Source organism: Betta splendens, chromosome 17 (assembly GCF_900634795.4).
Source record: "Betta splendens chromosome 17, fBetSpl5.4, whole genome shotgun sequence".
In the NCBI taxonomy this organism is placed as follows: Eukaryota; Metazoa; Chordata; class Actinopteri; order Anabantiformes; family Osphronemidae; genus Betta; species Betta splendens.
This window is the reverse complement of record NC_040897.2, coordinates 15,335,410-15,358,736: the sequence shown is the minus strand read 5'-3', so window position 1 is coordinate 15,358,736 and position 23,327 is coordinate 15,335,410. Positions and strand designations below refer to the sequence as shown.

At 50.5% G+C, this 23,327-nt stretch overlaps 1 protein-coding gene across 1 annotated transcript; it reads left to right on the top strand.

Annotated features, from left to right (window-relative positions):
- Positions 1-681: 681 nt before the first annotated feature.
- On the top strand, positions 682-21,480 carry basp1 (brain abundant, membrane attached signal protein 1). Its single transcript, XM_029131404.2, has 2 exons — positions 682-841; positions 18,963-21,480. Exon 2 carries the CDS (start codon positions 18,979-18,981, stop codon positions 19,561-19,563), a length of 585 nt encoding a protein of 194 aa, XP_028987237.1. The 5' UTR covers positions 682-841; positions 18,963-18,978; the 3' UTR covers positions 19,564-21,480.
- Positions 21,481-23,327: the final 1,847 nt, after the last annotated feature.

Here is a 23,327-nt window from a genome sequence, read left to right as displayed (position 1 = left end):
AACAGTTGAGTCAAGTTCCTATTAAACTGATGCTGTAATTAAACAAACCCTCGTCCACTTCCATCTGTTTGTCACGCGTATTAATTTGTTCACCAAGTTCTTCAACCAACAAACGTCGCGTTGACCAGCAGGGGGCGCAGCTGGGCAGCGCAAACGGAGAGAGGAGCATTTCTACTAAAAGCAGCGGATAAAACTGATCGCGGCTTCTGCACCGCCCGCGATCCGAGTCAACATTTCTTGGTCTCTAATAAAATAACATTTAACAGAGAGAAAACGCAAAGAAGTGGTCAAAATGGTTTTTGTTATTTCTGGTTCCTATTGGTTATTTGGTAATACATTTTATTATTGAAATAATAATAATAATAATAATAATAATAATAATAATAATAATAATAATAATAATAATAATAATAATAATAATAATAATAATAATAATAATAATAATAATAATAATACAGCCACAGCACTGTAGTATCCTGTGGTCATGTATCCATGAATATCACAGAACACTTTAAACGTAATCTTCGTCAAGTGTCACGTCTATACAAATGTCCATATGTATTTATAGAACACCGTGGGCATTATTAAAAACTCGGGATTTGCATTTTCCTCAGGAGGGAAATTTGGTCGTGCATCTGCTCCGTTTAATTGCTTGAGTGCGTGCACAACGCACGCGCGCAAACGTAGCTCTAGGTGCGTGTGCGCGCAGGCGGAGGACCGAGCCGTGCCCGAGCGCAGAGCAGGCACAAGCCGCCAGGCGCGCACGAGAAGCCCAGAGATTTTTACAGCTGTACTAGAACCTGCGAGGAGGCAGAGGAGCGTCGGAACTTCGGTGCGAACGGTAAGAGCCGCTGACCCCATCAGTTCCACTCGTGTCCCCGGTACACAGCCGTTCGGCCGCCCGTGTGCTTTTTGTTGCATTTGCCTTTTGTCTTTTTCCATCTCTCCATCTGTGGAGCAGGAGCGCACGCTGCGTGGATGAGTGTCGAAAACCAAAGGGAAAAATCCAGTTGGAGAGAGAAAAAGATAAAATAGCACAAAGCGACTCAGACGCTATGGATTCGTTAATTCTACAATTGAACTCTTCGTTTTTCTCTTTCTCGAACGAGAAAAATGTGCACGAGCGCCTAAAAAGGGGTGTGTGGCGTCTGAGACCACGCGCCCGGCTCTCAGACACATTTCTGCTTTTCACAGTTATTGCCCGGAATGCGCTCAGACTGCGTGCGGCAGCGTCGCATCGCGCGCGCCACGGTCTCTATTATTTATGAATTGCCCTAAAATTGGTTATGATTATGTAATTTCCACGAGCCGCAACACGCACACGCACGGAGCACATTTTACGGCGAGTTCAGCATCCACGGTGAAGACGCCCGGCCGCTGCTCGCCCCACCTCTTTGTCTGAGTGGAGGTGTGACACAGTTTAGACAACGAACGCTCACATATACAATCACACATATTAAAACCTGCTTATTCCATGGGGCGGATGAATTATTGGGCTCGTGCTTATGTTTTATGGCACAGGGAGGAATAAAGGAGGAGAATGAGGCATTGGCGGAGGATCGAAGCTCATCCTCTCACTAGGCTGCGTCGATGCTGGATGTTATTTCTGCAGCGAGTCAAACTTTATTAGCCATCATCCGTCGGTGAATAGCCTGGTCCTTTGTTTGCCGCGGCGCGCATGCGCACTGGGTATAGGGTGGGGATGGTAGAGGTGCCACCTTGCCTATCAATAGGATGGAGATGAGGAGGAGGCGGTTTAGCTCTCGGTGCATGTATTAATGTATTAATTACAGGAGAAATAACTGTTAATGAAATGAGCCAAATCGATGGTGTGTGTGTGTGTGTGTGTGTGTGTGTGTGTGCGTGCGTGCATGCGTGCGCGCGCGCGTGCGCGCGTGTGTGTGTGTGTGTGTGCGTGCGTGTGTGTGTGTGTGTGTGTGTGCGTGCGTGTGTGTGTGTGCCTGTGTGTGTGTTTAGTGCATGTGTGTGTGTGTGTGTGCGTGCGTGTGTGTGTGTGTGTGCCTGTGTGTGTGTTTAGTGCATGTGTGTGTGTGTGTGGGCGTGTGTGTGTGTTCGGTGCATGCGTGTGTGTGTGTGTGGGCGTGTGTGATGACGCCGGGTGTCACTACATCTCTCTGTCGTGTAATGAATGTGTGTGTGTGTGTGTGTGTGTTCAGTGCGTGTGTGTGTGTGTGTGTGCCTGGGTGTGGGTGTGTGTGTGTGTGCGTGTGTGTGGGTGTGGGCGTGTGTGTGTGCCTGTGTGTGTGTGTGCGTGTGTGTGTGTGTGTGTTCGGTGCTTGTGTGTGTGTGCGTGTGTGTGTGCCTGTGTGTGTGTGTGCGTGTGTGTGTGTGTGTGTTCGGTGCGTGTGTGTGTGCGTGGGTGTGGGCGTGTGTGTGTGTGGGCGTGATGATGCCGGGTGTCACTCTCTCTCTCCGTCGTGTAATGGATGTGTGTGTGTGTTTGTGAGTGAAGCCCCAGTGCTGCTGATGGAGGCTGTAACACACAGTGTCTTTAATCCTCGTTTAGCTGAACGTGTGGTGGATTTGGGAGCGTTTTTCCAGTCTTCCTGTTTCGATCCCGTCACGTACACTGTCGGCCGGTGCTCTCGGGTCAAACTGAAGCAGTCGTTGGTTCTGCTCATAACTGAGCTCTGCTTTGCTGACAGTGACTCTCATTCTATATGTGTTTGCATATGTGCAAATGGACATTGTTCCTTATTGTTGCGTTTATGATCACGTGGACATGAATCACACATAAATGTTTTCATCTTCAGCATTGTGTTTGATTGTCTTTGCGTGGAGGCGCCTCTTCCTTCTGTGCGTTTATGGGTTTGTGTGTTAACTGTGAGGCTCCGTTCTGCCTGCAGTCGTTCTTAGATGTGCTTGACTCAAACAGCAACATGTCTTTAAAGAGCACTAGTAAAACCAAAAGAGGAGAATGTGTTGCCGCTGGAGTCGTGGTGACGTTCACCTGGTGCAGGTGTGTGAGCTGCTGATTGGTTCCCATGAATCCACATCGCACTTGGCTCATTCATCTGCGGACAGCGAGAAACAGCCTGATGAGGAGTCATGACGGTGACTCATCCGTCAGCTGCTCAGTGTGTGTGTGTGTGTGTGTGTGTGTGTGTCTGCAGGAGGTCCAGGCGCAGCAGAACCCGGGTCCTGTTGCTTTTTTGTTCCCAATGACGCGTGAAGCGTCCGCGTCCAGGTAGACAAATAACAGCAGACGCCGTGTTTGCTGAGGATCCAGTCAATGCTGGGATCAACAGGCTCAGTTAATTAAAGCATCGCTGCTTCACACTGGGCTGCTTTTCTGACGGCGCAGGACAAAAGGAGGCTGCAGCTGCAGATATGAGCACTTTGTGTCGCGCTGCACGACCACAATGATTAAACATCGATTCATGTCCAGCTCCTGTTGCTGCTGAAGGAGGCGGTGAGCTTCTTGTTTGAAAGATGGAAAGGTCCGAGCGTCAGGTGGTGATTAGTCACTGAGCTGCAGGGAACGCGCAGCAAGAGACTCTTTTAGACTTTCTGACCTGCCTCTGTGCTATAACTCTGCACCGCTCTTAATGGGGAAGCTGGATGTTTCAATTTCCTGACAAAGGAAGCGTGACACTGTGTAAAAGGCCTGTAAACACTTCTCAAGGTGCCTTCGGTGCTGTTAACACCCAAGTAGAATCAAAGGTTACAGGAAAGGCGTGATCAGTTCCTCAGAATCAGTCTGACTATTTAAAGAAAAGACATCGACTGCCCTGAGTCACGGCTCATCTGCACTCTCACGTCTTAGAACCTTCCTGTCACTAACTCCTCCTCCAGTTCAGATTTGGGCCGTTTTCCCTCTGGGCTTAAACTGAGCTGCTACAAACCGTCCACTGAAGCCTTTTACTCGATGGATCTTTACATCTTCATTTATTAATAATCATTACGAATCATGTTCGCTAACGCAGCGTGACCCAGCTTGGTCAGAATGTATGTTATTAATAAATGAAGATGTGGCTCCTGACTGCTTGGATTTTCCATTGCTCCGTCTCCAGCAGGAGCAGACGGACGACGTGTTACATTTAACCTGCTGCTCAACAGGCGCTCCGGGACGGGATCCCCCCTCATTCAAGCTCATCCTGATGCTCGAAGCGGGCGGTGGCGGCAGCCTGAGCTGGTGGAGACCAAACCTCGAGCTAAAACCTTGGCAGCGCTGCGTGTCGCTGCTTTTAGGTTAAACGTAAAGATTAAAAATGTCTGACAAACAGCTGCTGGCTTTAAAGTGAACGCTCGCATTAAAGCTGAACTTTAATGAACTAAACGTTCTGCATGTGTCAGAGTTCCTGCAGCAAAGATCAGAACGAGTCCAAACTCAGTGGAAGTGGCGTGCGGCCGCTCCTCTGGAGGTTTGGCGGCGGCGCCGCGCGTCCTCGTCCTCGGCAGCTCCTCCACCGTCAGCGCCATCTGTCACATCCAGCCTCGTCTTCTAGGAAATTACAGCTCAAACCTGAAGCGACAACGCTATCTGATATGTCGCCCGGCGGGGCGGCATGAACTCAGCGGTCCCGGCGCTCGCTCATCCTTGTGGATTTGAAATGATTTGGGGGAGGCAGATAAAGGGACAATCTGGCTGCTTCCTGCACCGAGCCGGCCTCTTATCTGTGGACGAGACCAATTCCAGCCTCCGAGCCGGAGCCTCAGAAGCTCTGACAGGTACATTAGCCAAAGCTAAATGGGATCCTGGCACCTGTTAGTGGAAAGTGATGGATATGAAAATATGAGGAGCAAATGATGGCGGCATGAGGTTTTCCACATATGTAACAACTGGGCTTGAAACACAGAGGAACTACTGTCATTCCTGCCTGATGACTTCACTGCTGTCAGACTTTCCCAACACCAAGCAGTCAATGATTCACTGCTAGAATGTCCTGATGGAAATATGTGATCAGTTAACGTTTACGGCCTCATAAAGAAAGACAGACGTGACTTGGCCGGTTCATAAGCAACACGCGTGACCAGAGGTTCTGGTGCAGGGCCAGAGGTTCTGGTGCAGGACCAGAGGTTCTGGTGCAGGACCAGAGGTTCTGGTGCAGGACCAGAAGGTTCTGGTGCAGGACCAGAGGTTCTGGTGCAGGGCCAGAAGGTTCTGGTGCAGGACCAGAGGTTCTGTCGCCAGGTTCCAGCGTCGGAGGCTCGCTGCGTCACACTTCCTGCAGTTTCATGCAGAAACTGCAGGTTCAGGTGTTGGTGGAGCGACTGCGGCGTCGGGCCACGCAGGCGCGTGCTAGCGTGTGCTAGCGCAGCGCTAGCTCCAGGTGTTAGCGCTCCTCTGGGGACGCTGATCTGGTGGCAGAGGATAACGAAGCGGTGCAGCAGAGCCTCCACTCGTAGCTGTTTGTGCTGCAGTCCCAGATCTGTCAGCTCCCGTCAACGAGCGCGAGAGAGGACAATTACAGGAATATCTCACCACATGCTTTGGTTTGATCAAGGCTCAGCTCTGTGTGTGTGAGAACAGACAGTGAGGAGGAGGTTGATTTCTGCACAGTAACACTCCGAATGTGACAATATCAGGAACCATTTGTCTTTTTACCTAATTGCTGATATTGTGTTTTGTGTTTTGTCTCATTGGCTCCGTTTGGGTCATCTGGAGTTTATCCCGTCTCCTCTGGTCCAGCGCCGCTGACTGCAGCCCTGTCCTCTCCCTCTCTTCCACTGTGTTTGACTGGCGACAGCAAACACCCGCCACGTCCCATCTTCGTCCGCCGGCGCCGGCCGTGCGCTGCAGACGCAGCGGGGACGGGTCATTTAGAGCGGCGCTGGGGGGTCCGTTCACCCGAGCGAGCGTCCAGACGACACAGAGGCCGGGACGGACGTCTGCGTCTGCAGCCGCGGCCCGGAGCCAGCTCTGACTGCACTGGGCCGGGCCGTGATGCCACTTTAAGGCCACAGCCGGAGCTGGGTGCACGTGCCGGTCATCTGTCAGACCTGCCAGAGAACGTACAGATTAGAGTCTAGGATTAAAGGTGTTGGTATAGAGAGAAACGCACGGCTTGTCCTACACGGCAGCCGCTGCACACGGGAGCTAAATCTCTCCTCCTTGTCATTCCACACGCTGAATTTATAGCCCTATATTAGAGACGAGTACAGAGAAAGTGATTTATGTTTTCCTGTGCACTTGGATCCAGCCGGTAAAGCGGATCATAAACATCACAGAAACGTCCCCAGAAAGCAGCCAGGAGTTATTACCTCCATGTCTGGGCTCCAAAGAAGACGGGCTAGAATGTCAGGAGGGATTTTATGGCCTCCAGCTCGTCCTCCGCTCTCACAGTGAGCCACGTTTGACGTTCTGCCCAAACTGCTTATGTGGCATGTGAATGTGTATGACTTCAGCACGTGGAAATATCAAGTCCCCAAAGCCCAGCGTGACCCTGGTCACTGCACGCAGTCAAAGGTCATGAGGTCAAACAGGAACCAACCAGCGCATTCAAGCAGTAGCAGTTCACGTTCCTGCAGCCGTCTTCACTTACAGCTGACGCAGAACCCGTTGTAGCAGCACTGGGTGAAAGCTGTGTGCGACGGGACGAGTGCAAAGCCGCTGCAGAAAGCGATGACAGCCCCTGATGTAGAATGTGCCCAATTTGCAGTCAATGAGCCAAAACATGCAAAACAACCGATCTTTCATTTCCTGCCACGGGTTCTCATTCCATTCCCAGAACGTTCTCGGCCGTGGAACTCGCTGCCAGTGCAGCCCTGCAGAGATATTGATTGATGGAGGGCTGTGCCTGGCCCGCGGTGGAAGCCGGGCCTCGGGGATCCGTGCAGACAGATGGGAAGGAGGACACTGGGATGGCAGCGCTAGTAGCGGTGGGCTCAGAGCTGCAGCGCTATTGATTGACACCAGAGATAGAGTCCTCCGAAGCCCAGCTGAAAGCGACACAAAGGCACCAGAACGACTGTGAAGCGAGGCCCAGGACGGCTCAGCAGCCGTCTGAAGCCTCGTCCTCCACCAGCGCTGTAGATTCTATCCAGCCTCACAGCGTGTCAGTGTTAGACTCACTGGAGTTGGACCAGCAGTAATTAGACACGTCCCCAGTTCCACATCTCACCCGTCACTAACAACACAAATAACTTTTTCTGACGCGTAACACGTTTCACAGCTGCGCTTCCTCCTGCCTGCATTATCTCAGCACTGACGGGAATCGGCAAATCAAGAAAATGCAGAACAGAAGTAACGACGGGAAGGATCTGATTTCACCGTCCGTCAGCAGTCGAGCCCCGTGACATCACATGACAGCGCACGTGTGGGGTGACGGCTAATACGAAGCAGCAACGCATCGCAGCACCTGAGTCAAAGATCAGATCTGAATCAAACATGAGACCTGAGTCAAACAACAAACCTGAGTCAAACAACAGACCTGAGTAAAAAAACATCAAACCTGAGTCAAAGATCAGACCTGATAAAACGTCAGACCTGAGTAAAAAACATCAGATTTGAGTCAAACAACAAACCTGAGTCAAACATCAGGCCTGAGTCAAACATCGAACCTGAGGAAACCAAAGAGCTGCGAGCGTTCAGGTTCACAGGCTGATCTGGCATCTGTGCGTGTTGGTGGTTCCTCATCACGTGACACGTCAACACCTGTTTGGGATTTTCAGGTATTCTGTTGTTCTCCTAAAATAAAAAGGAAAAAGGAAGGTATTCAAATCATCCAAAGAGCACAGCTGCCCTAAATATGCAATAACATGCAAACGTGGCTGACAACACAAAGGCCTGGTTCTCTTTTCAGCAACACACACACACACACACACACACACACACACACACACACACACACACACACACACACACACACACACACACACACACACACACGCGATGCACAGTGTTCATATCTCATTTGAATCACATCCTTTATGGAATTTCTAGCTGAGGTCTAATTGTCTGGTTCTGTTGGGAGCACTGGGCCGCGTGCACAGGTTGCCAGGTCACAGTGAACCAGTAATTAGGATGAAGTCAGGTTTATGTGGATCATTTCCCAGCTCCTGCAGTGGTTGAGTCTCATTTGCATTCAGCAGCGGCTGCAGGGAGAACGCAGACACGAGCTCTCGCTTTCTTTGAAAGTCCATAAAGTGAGCACTTGACAGCGTTCGCAGCCTCCTATCAGCCCGTGTGCTGGGAGGAGGATTATTGGCAGCGGCCTTTGATGGAGTGGGAGATAGAGCCGGCTGTCACAGCAGAGGCCCCGAGTCCGTTTGAAACGAAAGAGGACTCCAGTAAAACAACGCCGCCGCTCTGAGCAGGGTCCATTTTGCCTCCTGGTTTAACGTGGGCACTATACTGGAGCTTATCTTACATGTACAGCGTGTGGTCTGGCTCAAAATGGCCGCCGCGTCTTCAGAGAGGAGGCCGTGAAACGTCTATCAGGCTCATCTGGAATCAAACAGACGCAGGATTAGGACGAGCAGGCGCTGGGATTCAGAGGCGCCGTGAAAACCCAGGCTCCGTGATCAGACGGAACAGGCGGGTCGGACCGGGCCAGGACGCAATGGAGCTGGATCAGACGCAGGGGGCTCGTGCAGTGGTTGATGCAGACGTGGCCCTCGACAGCTACTGAACCATGCTTGCTCTTTTATTTTTCCTGAAATCCCTCGAATGGACAGACTCCTGGACTTTCCAGCACCGATACCGCTGCTGACACCGGGATGCATCAACTGACCCAGTGACTCCTGGTCATCGCTGATTCATGCAGCCACACATGTTTACTGATATTCCACCAGGTCCTGTCACAGCATCAGCTGATGATACTAAAGACAGGCCGTGACTCCACACAACAGCTGGTCACGGCGCGGGTCTGAGCAGAATCAGCTGATCCACCAGAAACGTGAGCGGTCAGCGTTCAGGGAATGAGTCGACGCACAGGAATGCACGACGTCACGAGTTAAATTAAGATTCACCGTTAAAATAGGACGAGGAGGTTTTCTGCGCGGAGGCAGAATCATCTGATAGAGTGATGAGACGTGCGTGAGCGGCTTCTGTGGAAAAGCTCTGCTTAAATGAATATTTCATGGAAAAGTACGCAGTCATTGATATGCTGCTGCCGCACTCGCCGCTGATTTGCATCCCGGCTGCTACTCACGCTTTCACATCACATTTAAGTTGAAAATGACCTGTTCTAATGGCACTGGAGAAGCAGCTACGTGCGATTCTGCAAATAGCAAAACTCAGCAGCACAGGACACGAAGCAGATCTCGTAATCTCTCAGCTTCCTGTAAACAGTTTCCTCCTTTGAAACCGAGAGACAATATTAATAGAGTGCTTTTATAAATACAGCGTTTGGCAGCGTGGCTGCTATGAAAACACTTTGCAGCTGTCCTAATGAGCGGCTTCAGAGCCTGGAACACACTGACTGGACCTCAGCGCCGGTGATTCAGTGAACGCAGGGCCGGATGCCAGCGCGAACACATTCAGAGGTTTGGCAGCGGTGAGAAGAAGAGACAGCTCCAATTATCAGCGTCTGCACTCGTTCTCTCCTCATGAGTTTCAGCGTGGGATCTTTGAGCACCGACACGTTCAAGGTCGAGACGCCGTCGTCCACTGCACAAACATCCAGTTCTGCTTTGTGAAATCAGGAAGTGACCGCTTCCCTGAGACCAGCACAAACCGCCTCGTGGACCAGTGGACACTGAGTGTTTGAGGTCCTGCTGAGTGTTAGTACAGTGTTTCATGGTTCGGTCACAGGAACCAGCGATACCAGTTCCTCAAGGCCACATTCTCCGCATTCTTGACGCATTTCATGGAAACGTGAGGTCATGGAGCGTTGTCTTCTTCTTTCTGAGCGGCTTTTTCTGCAGCAGGGTTTGATACGACGTCAGGTTGACACATTTTAATGATAAAATAAAGTTTGTGGTTTCCTGTTGTGAAACGTTTTGAGGCCGAAGCTCGTTCCTTTCTTCCGCGCTGCAGATGTGGGCCAGGACACATCTGAGCCTGTTCTACACAGTGATGCATGACGAGGGAGGTCCAGCTGGGCGCTTTGGTTGCCGCGGTAACCGGTGGCGCCGGCTGTGGGGTGATCTGATTAACGTGACGACAGATGGGTGTTCGTACGTAAACACTCAGTCGATAGTTGAATCCCCTTTTTTCAGCCCAGAGGGCGATGACTCGAGTCACACCTCGACTTACTGTGAATCGAATGCAGCTGTTAATACCACCAGTGATTTGACTGGAAACCAGTGGCGTGAGCAGCTGGAGGCGGGAGGTCTGTGGTCGGACCCGTCAGGTTTAGGTACGAGTGGATGAAGTTCAGAAGGGACCGGTCCAGGCAGACGTCTCACTGTCTCCACAGGCAGTGGGGTCTTTAATTCTTGGTCCTGACAGAGAAATAACACACATTAATAAGAATGAATGAAATAAAGGCGTGCTTTCAGAAGGAAATGTTCTGTGTGAAGTGGACATGCTCCACTTTCCACTCCCACGGAGCCGTTAATGTCCCAGAGGATGTGTCCTCTGAGGACCCTGCAGCTATTTAGGGAATGGAGACTGGGGAACATGCACAAAAGCTAAATGTAAATAAGTGAGGTTTTTTAGGCTGATATTATTTTTATATTTGATATAAGATGCCTCTTTTTGTTCAACTTCATGATGAGCCCAAAAGAAGAGAAATGTGCTGGTTCAGGTCCATGAAGTGGTTCAGCTGGTTCCTCCTACGAAGAGAAACCCTGAGGTTTAAAAGAACGCGGAGCGATCGATGTACGAACACAATCAATGGCTGCAGTTGATCGTTGATTCAACACCAGGTCTGAGCTTTTCCTCACGGCCTTTAACTGTTCTCGTCAGATTGAACGCGAGTCATTGCGTTCATTCTGGAGAATTTGGCAGAGAATGAGCAGCGGTTGCTGCGTTAAAGCAGGAGTGAATCCTGTTTTACTGCGTTGCCTGGTGACAGAGCGACATCAACGCTACTCCCCTTTATTTCCCTTTGTCGTCGTCCCAGCGACATCTGATCTTTAGCTTCAACATTTGTCACTCGTTGGTCTTAACGTTTACAGAGGGAAGGTGTCGAAAGCCCAGAATGCTTCACCTTCACTCCACATTCTATAGATTTCCCTGCGGCTCAGAGGCACCTGTCTCACCTGTGAAACCCCCGATGGGATTTTAAATGGAACTCGAGTCGATTCCAGACAGTTTCGCCACCAACTGTGCTTCGAAGAGAAGCCGCAGGTAGAAACAGTGAAGAAAGACCAGAGCCGTGAGCAGAAAATAGAAAAGCACGCGTTGAAAGGTTTTCACACGTCTCTTCTGCTCCCATTATGTTCACGCTAGCACCTTTAATATTCTGAAACTCTACGTTTTAAAGCGCAAGGAGAGAAAGTTAGTCCAGGTGTTGTCATATGGAGCAGGAGCTGCTGATGGGGCTGAAACCCCTTCAAGGATTCCTCATTTTCAAATATCGATGTGGACCTGAGGTCTAATGTGATCTGTCTCTACACAGCTGTGGGGCACACATGCTTTGTATGGACTCAGGTTCCTCACTCAACTTTGACTCTGGTTGCTGTTGTGATTTGAGGCTCATGGATACGGTGGAAAAACAAGCAGCAGATAGAATCTGCTGAAGGGAGTCGCTGCCGCTCCGCTGTGATGACACCAGAACCGGGTTGAACTTCTGCCCGCTTCGCTTTCTTTCTGGTCCAAACACAATGACTCATGGAGCCTGAAGCCGCGTGTCGTCGGGAGCTTTAACAGCAGGACTCGCAGCTCACCGCTGCCTGGACTCCGCTCCAGTTTACTTTTGCAGCGCTGGGCCCCTTCTTGTTTTCTTTATGGCAACCTTCAGGCTGACGGATGCCTGTGTGTGTTAGTGGAGCTGTGAGTCGGTCAGAGGTCGCATATTTCTCAGACACGCTGTCCACATCTCTCATTAATAAACAGCCCGTGTGTGTGTGTGTGTGTGTGCGTGCGTGTGTGTGTGTGTGTGTGCGTGCGTGTGTGTGTGTGTGTGTGTGTGTGTGTGTGTGTGTGTGTGTGTGTGCGTGCGTGCGTGCGTGCGTGCGTGTGTGTGTGTGTGTGTGTGTGTGTGTGTGTGTGTGTGTGTGTGCGTGCGTGCGTGCGTGCATGTGTGTGTGTGCAGGCATCAGCTCGGCCTTCTGCAGAAACAATCACCCCCTCCCTCCGCTGCCTTTCACCCAGTGGTTGTGGATTTATTAACCAGAGACGTTAACCCTCATTCAATATTTAAAGGAAACGAAAGACAAGAAGAACCAGGAGTCCTTAAATAACCGGAAAACAATGTGTCTCGTCTATACTTCACTTTGGCTGCAGCCCAGATAATAACAGATGATACACCCACAGCCTGACAATGAGAAGAAGCGCTCACCGGCCATTTTATTAGGAACGTCTGTCGAATGCAATGAAAACAGCAGCACCGAGTCAATGGAAGCGTGTGAGCAGTGATTCAGGACTCGGTCCTCGGAGGCTGCGCTGCTCGGCCTTCGCTGCAGTTACAGACTCATGGCTGGTGAACGTCTATGAGGCCGCGCAGGAAATGGACGTCTGAACCAGACTGGAGCTTTATTTCATGAAGTGAAATCAGACAGTGGTTATGTGTGTGCGTGTGTGTTTGTGCGTGTGTGTGTGTGTGTGTATGTGTGTATGTGTGTGCGTGTGTGTGTGTGCGTGTATGTGTGTGTGTGTGTGTGTGTGTGTGTGTGTGTGTGTGTGTGTGTGGGTGTGTGTACATGCGTGCGTGTGTGTGTGCGTGCGTGTGTGTGTGTGTGTGCGTGTATGTGTGTGTGTGTGTGTGTGTGTGTGTGTGTGTGTGTGTGTATGTGTGTGCGTGTGTGTGCGTGTGTGTGTGTGTGTGTGTGTGTGTGTGTGTGTGTGTGTGTGTGTGTGTGGGGGGGGGTTTGTGTGCCTGCGTGTGTGTGTGCGTGCGTGCGTGGTGACGCTGGGTTGCGTAGCTTATCCTGAGCAGGTGACGTTTCCTGCCGTTTGTGGCCACTGACTGAGGTGTTCAAGGTTCTAACCACCATCTCTGCTCGCGGGTTGAGTTCTGTCTGATGCGTCCGCGGAACCGTGACCGATATCCACGCGTGCGGATGCTTGTTGTGGCTGAGGTGAGCGGCTCCGTCGCCGTGCCAGACACACTCTAATCTATGAGCTGCAGTTCGCGTGTGGGTGTTAAACTCTTGGAAGGGATTGGAATCGTTCCCTCTCGGAGGAAATATCGCGGTTTGATGTTCTGCCAGTAAACAGCAGTCGTATGTTGGACGCACTGCAGGAGGCTTTTTTTAACCGCTGCTGATTCTGCTCATGAATAAATGCATGTGCACATGTGAAAATCATTTGATTGTGGGGCAGCACAGAAATCCGATGCTTAGGTTTTACATTGGGAAATTCATGTATAAGAGTTGCGATTTGACCAACGGACCAGAGATGAACGGTTACAGTTATGTAGAAACGTGAGCTCATGAAGTCAATGCGTTTAATGCTCTGTGTGTGAACGCCTGGATCCACCGACAGCCTGTTGAATATAGGACTACTGAGCAAAGATGACCCTGAGACTGACGCATCCATTGACATGAGACATGAAGCAGAGGAATTCTTCACCGAGGCACTTCCTTAACTAATCTGGCAACGATGCACAAGAACAAAAGCCCTGAACTAGAAACATCCCATTCTGCCTGGTTAAATAAACAGGGGCTAATCCTGCTACGCACACACACACTCATGGGCCAAAGTGCGGGGAGAGGTTTCAGATTCGATGCATTTGCTTTAAAGCTAAAGTCCTATTGGACATTTGGGACGTTTCGTCTTGTAGCTGTTTGGAGTTTTGTTACAGGATCGTAGGACTGTTTTCTGTGCTTTGAGCTGCGTCATGCAGGAAACCAACACGTTTAAGAGCTGGTGACTGCATTCACTGTCAGGAAGAAAAACGCGACCAGCAGTCACACACTCGACCCGCCTCGTCTAAAACCGGGCTTTTACGAGGCCGAGTGTGAAGCTACATGTGTTCAGAAGAATCTATTTCTGCTCCGTTGCTTTTTCTGCATCAGGTGTGAGGAGGTGGAGATGACTCGCTCTTGATTGGCTCAGCTCATACACCCAGGTTTAATAGGAATCCTGTTCAGTGTTGGCTTAATGCACATTCATGCAAAGAACTTAAAAGTGGATGTTTTACAGGAAGTACCGTCGCCGTGTTCTCCACCATCAGGGTCTTTAGGATGTCAGCACAGTGTAAAACGCGACCAAGCCTCAGTCTCCGTGCAGTGATGCTGTGTGTGGAGCCAGCAGGCAGAGCTTCTCCAGCACTGGATGCTGAGACACAACTGTCCGGTCAAGGCTGGCGTTTCCAGCCGACGCAGCAGGTTTGGCACCGTGTAAACACCAAACAGGCCTTGGGGTTCTGGAGCTGCTACTTTGTCCCTGGCCTCAGACTCGCTTATCTGTCTGAGAAAACAGAGCCGGGCAGCGAAGGCGTCTGCCAGCTCCCATCAGTCACGTTAGGCTCGGCGGCGCTGCAGCAGCGAGGACAGGTGAGCTCATGCATTCATAGACGCCTGTGGAGACCTGTCCTCTCCCACAGACATGGAGTCAGAGCAGCGGCGGACGGGTCGCTAGTGAGAAGATCAACAGTTGTGTGAGTGAGAAACCACAGGTTTGTGGTGAAGATGTGCCTCAGACTGTGTGTGTGTGTGTGCGTGTGTGCGTGTGTGTGTGTGCGTGTGCATGTGTGTGTGTGTGTGTGTGTGTGTGTGTGCGTGCGTGCATCTGTCTGTGCTGCTTCTGCTTCATTAGATTTGCAAATAAACATGTGAGAGTTTTGTGCGTGACTTGTTCGTCAGCGCTGCAGAGGATTTCCTCAATCAGTCGACCAACAGTGAAGGCTGAGTTTAGATAAAACGCCACAGAGATATCAACATGTTTTCATAAATGGAAACTATGGGATGGAATAATTCACTTCAGCCGTTTTTTCTTTTCTAGGTGTAAATATTTGCGGTTGTTAAGGTGATTCGGTTTGTCAGTGTTACACATCATTGTCAGGGAAACTCTGAATCAACAAAAAGCCACTGACTCCTTCGTGCGTTGAATGGATTTCAGACCAGGTGAAATCCTTCAGGTGAAGCTGAGTGTGAACGGCTGTGATGCAGCTGACGTCCTGCATCCAGGGTCATAAGCGCTCCCTCTCTCAGCCATGTGTGCAGACGTGGAGGTCATGTGAGCCTGAGGGGAAGAGGATTTTACAGCTGGAAATGTCAGTGAAACCGCAGAGATGGAGCAAATCGCTTTCACTTCTGTCTGGTCGTGTGTGCTGTTGTTTGTGCAGGGTACGAAACCTCCCGGCGGCGCTTTGCAGCCGTCGATACTCGATCCCCGGAGTGGATTCAGGCTCCGATCTCCACAACGCCGCACGCGCGTGTGTGCTCGCGTTTATTAAGTGTTAGCGTGTGCGTTTGTGTTTAGCCCGAGGACGAAATAACAGTGGGTTCAGTTCAGAACAAAGCAGCCACTGGGTTCCCAGTGATCCCAGTCAACTTCAACCGCAGCTCTGGCAGCGAATCAGTGATGGTGATGGTGAAATGTGCTTCAGGATGCGCCGTCTCTGCAGAAGTGTGTTAATATCAACAACTACAGTCCGTCAGAGGCGCTGGATCTTAAACAATCAGCATCGTTTGCAATTAAAGATCTGTTCTCGCAGTCAAAGCGCTTGGTGCCGGATGCAGCACCTGGAAGAAAGGAGTCGACAGCCTTCGACTTCGGCTGACTTCACCCCCTGCAACAGCGCCGCCTGTTCAGGCAGATCAAAGCCCAGAATCCTTTTGCATCATCTCTGGCTCGGGTCGGTTCCTAACAGAGCGCCACCTTTTATAAATAGCTTTTGTTGCAGCCTCTCATCTGTCATTTCAGTCACTTGAACATCCCAGACCGTCTTCCTGCGACGCCGAGCTCCAAACTCCCAGCATGCTCTGCTCCCCGTTACTTCCAGCTCAGTGCAGGGAGTGTGTGTGTGTGTGTGTGTGTGTGTGTGTGTGTGTGTGTGTGTGTGTGTGTGTGTGTGTGTGTGTGTGTGTGTGTGTGTGATTGGGCCAAATTTTCTGCTCCAGTTTTCCTGCCCGTCCACTCAGCTTCCTGCACTCGCCTGCCGCAGTTTGCTTGAACAGACTCTTAAATCAGCCGGCAGGATGGAAGCAGGAGGAAGCGTTCAAGCCTGTGTCACGGTTTAAAGCGTTAAGCTCATCCCGCGACCAAACGGGCCACATATACATTTGGCGCTTTATCGAAACAGGTACGAGTGGAGACCAAGTGGCGCTGACGTGGTCCGGAGGCTGACTGGGCCCAGTTAGTCTGAAACAGAGCAGCGTAACGTGTTCAGAAGCAGCCTGACGAGGCAGAGCCGCTAGAAAATGGAGGTCAGTGTGACACAGGTGCTGAAGCCGTGTTGCTTCACGCCCGAGGCTGGAGGAGAGGCCGTGTCTGCCTCCTCACGCTCCGTTTTAGGAATCTGAACACGCAGGAGCGATGATGCTGCATATTTATCAAACCTGCAGAAACGGCGCAGTTGAGCATCGCAAGGATGTCTTTTAGGCAATCGCAGTAAAAATAGCTTTTCATGACAAGAAGACAGTGAAAAGCTCCTTGTCTGTGGTCGTCATTAAGGACAAGAAGCCGGGCAGGTTTAACCTTTACCACGTGGTCTTGGATCAGAACACGGAGCCTGCCAGGACCTGCTGCAGGCTCCATCTGGCTGAAGGCTTCACCGTGGATGATGGAGCTTCTGATTGTGTATAATTAAACATCCTTCATGAGTGGATGTGAATAAATGTCCACCAGCCGGCCGATTGTGGCGTCCGTCTTTGGGTTTGGTGCTGAGCAGGTTGGTGAAGATTGGCCAGTTCATTGACTGAGCAAAGGCAGAAGGAGAGAAATGCCGCACGCAGGGAGAGGTGGGAGGGTTGAAATCACACACCCAGGACAGGATCCACTGCGGATGAGGCCGACAGCAGCAGGTGGCGGCTGCAGGGATGATGGGGGATTATTGCAGAAAGGAAGTGGGTGTTGGGACGAATAGCGCGGCAGAGTCAGGCAGCGGCGCTGGCGAGTGGGCGTGAAGGAAGACAGAGAGTTTGAGAAAGGAGAAAAAGGAAACGGGGGCGAGCTGAAGCGTGTTCCTTCAGGGAATAGAACACGTCTCTACACGATTTACCGCTTCCACTTGACCATTGATTGATAATGTACAAAGTGTTAGCGAACGCTGATGTGGACCGACCCGGGGCCAGTTGTGCACTCAGCATCTTGCACTGTGGACTAATCAGAGCCAGTGGTCGAGGCAGGAAGTGCTGAACACGGGAAAAGGGGAAAAATGGAGGCGACGAGCAGTTGTTGGACATAATGTGGAGTTAGTTTAACGGTTGAGCAGAGGTCCCGGCGGAGACAGCGAAAGAAGGAGTGCAAAGGCACACGAGCATCTTCTCTTCATTCTGAGACGACGCCATCGCGGCAGATCCCAGTTCCTCTGTGCGCGTCGCTGGTTCTTCCCTTGTGAAGTCCGGGGCATGTGGTCCAGGTTGCCTGGGTTCTGCCCGGCTCGGCCAACACGAGGCAGCGTGCCATCGCTTCAAAGGACGCCATTGTTTGCGTAGTTGATTGTGAGCCATTGTACTGGCAGCACAAGCCGGGTGTCAAATGATGTGACGCTGCAGAGAGGCGTCCATTGTGCGCCGTATAAAGCAGCGGCAGGAACAGCCGACACCAGCGGTTGGACACTGGGGGCAACTTTGCATGAATAGTGGAGTAATTCAGTGAGCGGCGGCGAGGCCATTAGCATTTTGAGTGGCTTCACCTCCGCTGCTGTTCCACTCACGGGCCCAACCCGGACCGGCCGGTCTGGACTTAACACATGCAACAGGATGGTTCTGATTATCTGTCTGCAGCCAAAGCTTCATGCTTCTGTGCAAACGCACAAACAAGTCTTAAGTTCGCAGAGGTTCGAAATTATCTCCAACATCTTTATTTGCAGTTTGGCTAATTAGACATTGTTCCAAACCAACTACAGCTTCCTGTGAGGCTTTCACTGGAATCCGTTTTCATCGTAAATCAAACCGTCCTTCTGCTTCGTCGCGGTTTTGAAGTCCTCTCCCCCATCGAGCCGACAGATGGTAACTGAACGGGCGAGCCAGAAATCTGCAGGTTCAGCCTGGGTACCCAGTGATTCCTACCTGCTCCCTGATGCTCACTGAGCTACACGGGTTCATGTGTAGACGGCGATGAAGCCACGCTTGGATCATCAAACGTTCCCTGACCACAACAAGTGGCCAGAACATTCACACCAATGGGCACATTCACGCTTGACTGGGTCCATGAGTCTGAATCCTGGGTCCAGATTCAGGATCCAGGTCTCATTTCCTACTAGCGCTGCATCAGCTGTTATGTGTAAATGGCCTTCAGTGTGAGTCATAAGTCGTCCTGGACATCAGTGTTGTCTCTGTAGCGTATTTTCTGACGTTGGGGTTGATTTTAATTGGCGGTTTTTGACCATTTGACTTTTTTGGTTGTTGTTTTGGTTTTCCAGCTTCTTTTAGGAGTTGGATTAATGTTTCTTCTCCTCATGTTTAAATCAGCTCTGCATGATTTGACAGGAAGAAGTGTCCTGCTGGGAGGCTCTCAGAGGAGTTTGTAGTTCAGGATGAGTGCACACATCAAAAATGCACGATGACTGATGTTTTTCCAGAACCGGGCTCCGACTCCATTTCAGCACCGTGTGGATTTCCTTGCGCTTAAGAGCATTTTTCTCTTCTTCATGGTGTCTTTTGATAGATCATGTGGACATGTTGTCTAAACACAGAGAAGCTTCTGGTGTAAACAAATCGCTATTTTTATCACAGAGAGAAAAATCATCTGAAATGCACAGACTTCACGTTAGTCCTTCACCCACTAAATCAATGTTCCTGTAAAACTAAACGTCATTTATTCTTCCTGTCACTTTTAGAGTCCAGAGATCCAAAATGGGAGGCAAGCTCAGCAAAAAGAAGAAGGGATACAACGTAAACGACGACAAGACCAAGGACAAGGATGCTAAAGCGGAGGGAGCCTCTGCTGAGGAGAGCGAAGCCCCCAAAGATGGCGCCCAGGCTGCCAGCGACGCCAAAGAGGTAGCGAACGACACGGCGGCCAAGGAGGCGCCGGCGGCCGACGCCGCGGCGAAAGAGGAGGAGAAAAACGCCACCAAGGAGCCCGAGAAAGCTGCCGCCAACGCCGAGCCCAAAACGGAGGCGCCCAAGAGCGCCGAGCCCGTCAAGGCCGAGGAGAAGGCGGCCGCTCCCGCCCCCAAGGAGCCCGAGGCCAAGGCCGGCGAGAGCAAGGACGAGGCAGACGCCAAAAAGACTGAGGCCCCCGCGGCAGCAGCCACCAAAGCCGAGGCGGCGCCCGCTGCCTCCCCCGACCCCAAGCCCACGGAGGCGGCGGCTCCCGCACCAGCAAAGGAGGCGGCCGCGGCCCCTAGTTCAACACCAGCCGCCGAACCCCCCGCCAAGGAGGCCAACGCCACAGAGGCACCAAGCAAGGATCAAACCGTAGCAGTTCAAGATTAATGGACAGCTTCTTTTCGGAAATGAAGAAAAATAAAGTACCTAACTCAATGGCAATGAAGATAAAAAGTAAAAAAGAAATTAACTAGCCCGCCCATATTATAACAACAGCAACAATAATAATAATAGTTGGGATGTGGATGAATCGAGGACTGGAGCCACCACCTGGAGAAGTTGATAGTTGCTGTTATTATTATTATTATTATTGTTGTGTTTTATTCTATTTTTTTCTGCTGTAGTATTTGAACTTTGATACGAGTCTGTGTTGGCCATCCCTCATCATTCCACATCATCATCCCTCCTCCTACACGGTCCAGAGGCCCAGGGGGCGCCCGTCCACCTGCGCCCTCTGCTCTGGCTGACAGGAAGGGGGCGTGGCCTCGGCCTCGTTCACTCTGCATCTTGTGACGTTTGTGACCTTGGACGTTTGGTGTCGCTGGGTTGTCTCTCCATCTTCCTCTTGGCGATAACTGCCCACTTTTGTGAACGGCCAAAATTGGGAAGAACGTGTGAAGGGAGGTTGTGACCTTTGGGAGAACCCGTGTTCAGGCTTTCTAAGACATTGGAGAGGTTGAAAACTGCTGCCTCTGCAGAGCAAAACACTTTCTTAGTCCTATAGAACAACGTAGAATTTTTTGAGACGAACTTCTAGATTTTGTAACCAAACCCTTAGGTGTATTCTGAGTGGCCCAAGTGGTTTTTTTAACATTTGTAATATGTAAAATCTGCAAAGCCTCTACAGATCTCTACAGTGTTCTTAGAAAGTCTGACGGAAATATCTGCTCTTCCATCTGAGTCCTTCAGGATTATGACATATCCACTGCTGACCGGTGAAACAAGCTTTACATCAACAGCGAGGTGAGGATTAGCCGTGGCTTTGGGCTTTAGATTCGGGCGTTTGCTTGACCTTGAATTAGTTTAGTCTGGACGAAGATAAACTAATGAGAGAATGAGCAGAATGTGCTGATTTGCGTGGTCATAGCAGTAACAGGAGCAGCCTCACCTGAAAGGGGTTGAAGCAGGTCAGAAGACTCCAGCTGAGATCACGGCAGGCTGTGTTTACTGCGCTTTGAGCAGCCGCTAGCAGCCTGGTCCCACTGGGGGCTTCCAGCGAGGGGTCCGCATCACACTCCAACTTCCGTGGTCTGTGTTCTACACACACACGCCAGCTTTGCGCACACAGAGGACAGGCCTTTTGTTTTTCCCCTGTCATAAGTACATACACGGATGCAGATGCAGCGGTGGAAGGAAAAGGTACTGACATCCATCCTCATGTAAAAGTAGCAGTCGCACTGTGGAAATACATTCAACTGTCACTGTATTCAGCTGAAGGCATCTAATCTGAATGAAGGAACAAACCAAACCAAATTTTAGAACAGACTAAGAACTTTGTCTATTTCAGGAGGTGTTGGTTTTTATAGGTTAAAGACCGTAGGTGAGTTAAAGGAGGCTGAGAAGGAAACAAGGCAAGTAATCCAGCGTTACCAGCAGTTACAGCGAGGTGTGCGTTTCCTGGTTTCCACCTTTACATGTGCAGCTATTAGTTTTTGCGTTTCATGTTTATTCTCATCCATCAGTTCCATCCATGACATAACACTGAAACCGTAGCAGAGACAAACACTGGAGGAGCGTCGTGTGTCACTTGGTTCTGTTTTCCTTCCTCTTATGACTCAGTAAATTGCATGTATGTGGTCGGGTGAACCTGTAGTCCTGTCTTTTTGGTCAAGTGGAAAAATAATGATTTCTCAGTTTGCATCCATGGCAACGGCGGTTGATATTTTCATCCCATGTCTTACCACTGCTATTTCTACACCACAAGATCGAACAAACAAAAAGATGATATGGAAATTGATGCATTCAAAATTATATGTACTTGTATAAATGGTGCAACCGTAATAAAACATATGAAATTGACTGAAACTTTCTGTGCCAGTTCAATTCTTCCATAGACTTGAGTCAGATCCCAGAATGAGTTGGTGCCACTGGAGAAATTAAAAGTGAAACTTCACAGCTCAATGACATTAGGCTGTGGTTCATCACAATATTAAGCTGGAAGTGATTTTTTATTTCATTTATTCCCCCTCGTGTGTAGGTGAAGCCACTCATCTGTTCAAAGCACTTCCCAGTTTTACTGTGGATCAGACTGAAGGACAACCTCTGCTGATCTGAAGAGAGACGTTACGTGAGAGTCATCAGTCGGATCCGCTGATTAAACTACATGTAAACACTCACAGCAGCTCTGTGCTCCAAACCAACACCTGCTGCACTCATCAAACGTCCCAGGTTCCTTGTGTCTGTGTGTCAGAATCCTGCAGGCACGATGTGTCTGAGAGACAAGGTTGTCTGAGGATTCATTCAACCCGTCTCTGCAATAACTTCACCTGCGCTCGCCACATAAAACAAGACTAACATTGACGGGACACCAGAAAGAGGAAAAATATGAAGGAAGGAAGTCTGAGCGGCGGTGATTTGTGATCTGCAGCAGTTTATGGGTCCTCGTCCTAATCTCTGCGTCTTTCTCCTCGTCCTCCCTCTCTAACATTAAGGGACGCGGTAGTAAATCAAGGCCATAATCTCGTTGCTGTGATTTACAGTCACAGGCGCTGGATCTCGAGCCCTCACTCAGCCTCAACGAGGCAAAGCAGGAAGTGCTGCTGGACGGATACAGTGAAGATCATCACCGGCACAGATCATCAGCATCGTCACAGTTCAGGGATGGAGTCATGAAGAAGACGACGTCGTGAACCCCTGCTGACTCTGACCCATCACCGCCTGCAACACCACCGCCCAATGAAATGCTTGGAATAGTTGTGAGTGGTAATGAGGCTGATCTCAAACCACCCACACTCTCCTGCATTCAAAGAATCCACTGATGCATTCTGACGTTTCTATTTTTGAATCAGTGAAATGCTCAGAAGCAGAAGCTCCTGCCCTCAGTACGCGATAACAAACCGGCTGCCCCCCCCCCCGCCCTCAGCGCTAACCACAGGCTGCGAGCCTCACATCAGCAGGCGTCACGCAGAGCCACTAAACGGCAGATGGTGAACAATGAAGCAAAAAACAACAGCTTCTGTCTCAGCTGCTGCGTTTACAGAGCCCATCAATCTGTGACAAAGGAGAAGCACATGCCACGAAGCCGTCCCGTCAGACGGCGGCACAAAGATGATCCCTGAGCTTCAGCATCTGATCACAAAGACCAACAGAAACGACATCAGCCTCCAATAATGAACCAGATGATGAAGATGTGCTCAAACGCGGACAGAAGCCTCTTCGGCATCACGGCAGAGGCTCCGTCTCTGCTTCACGACCGCTTCAGCATCTGTGGAACCACTGCTTTCAAAGCATCTGTGTCACTTCAGCTGTGGACAGTGGGCCGGAACCCAGCCTCCATCTCATTTTCTACGCCGGCCATTGTGGGGAAGAATCAGAGAGGGAGTCGGGGTCAGAAACTGTCAAAAATAACAACGTAATGACATTCGGGCATTTGTGAACCTTCAGGAGCCAGAAGTGAAGGCGGAGGTGTTCGACAGGTCGTGAGCTGAGCTGCAGACGCGTGATCGTCCCAAGGATCCGACTGCTGGTTACACGTGTAGCAAACGACACTGACGGCGTCTCTCCGAATCCTCAGCCACTAAATCAAGCCGAGCATGAGGGCATTGATAAAATATTTAGCGTTTCCCATGATCTTGCCCACGTTTCCCCAGTTTCCCTGGTTCTTGCGTAATCTTACATAATGTTGTTGCATATTTAAAGTGAGCGCTGAAGGA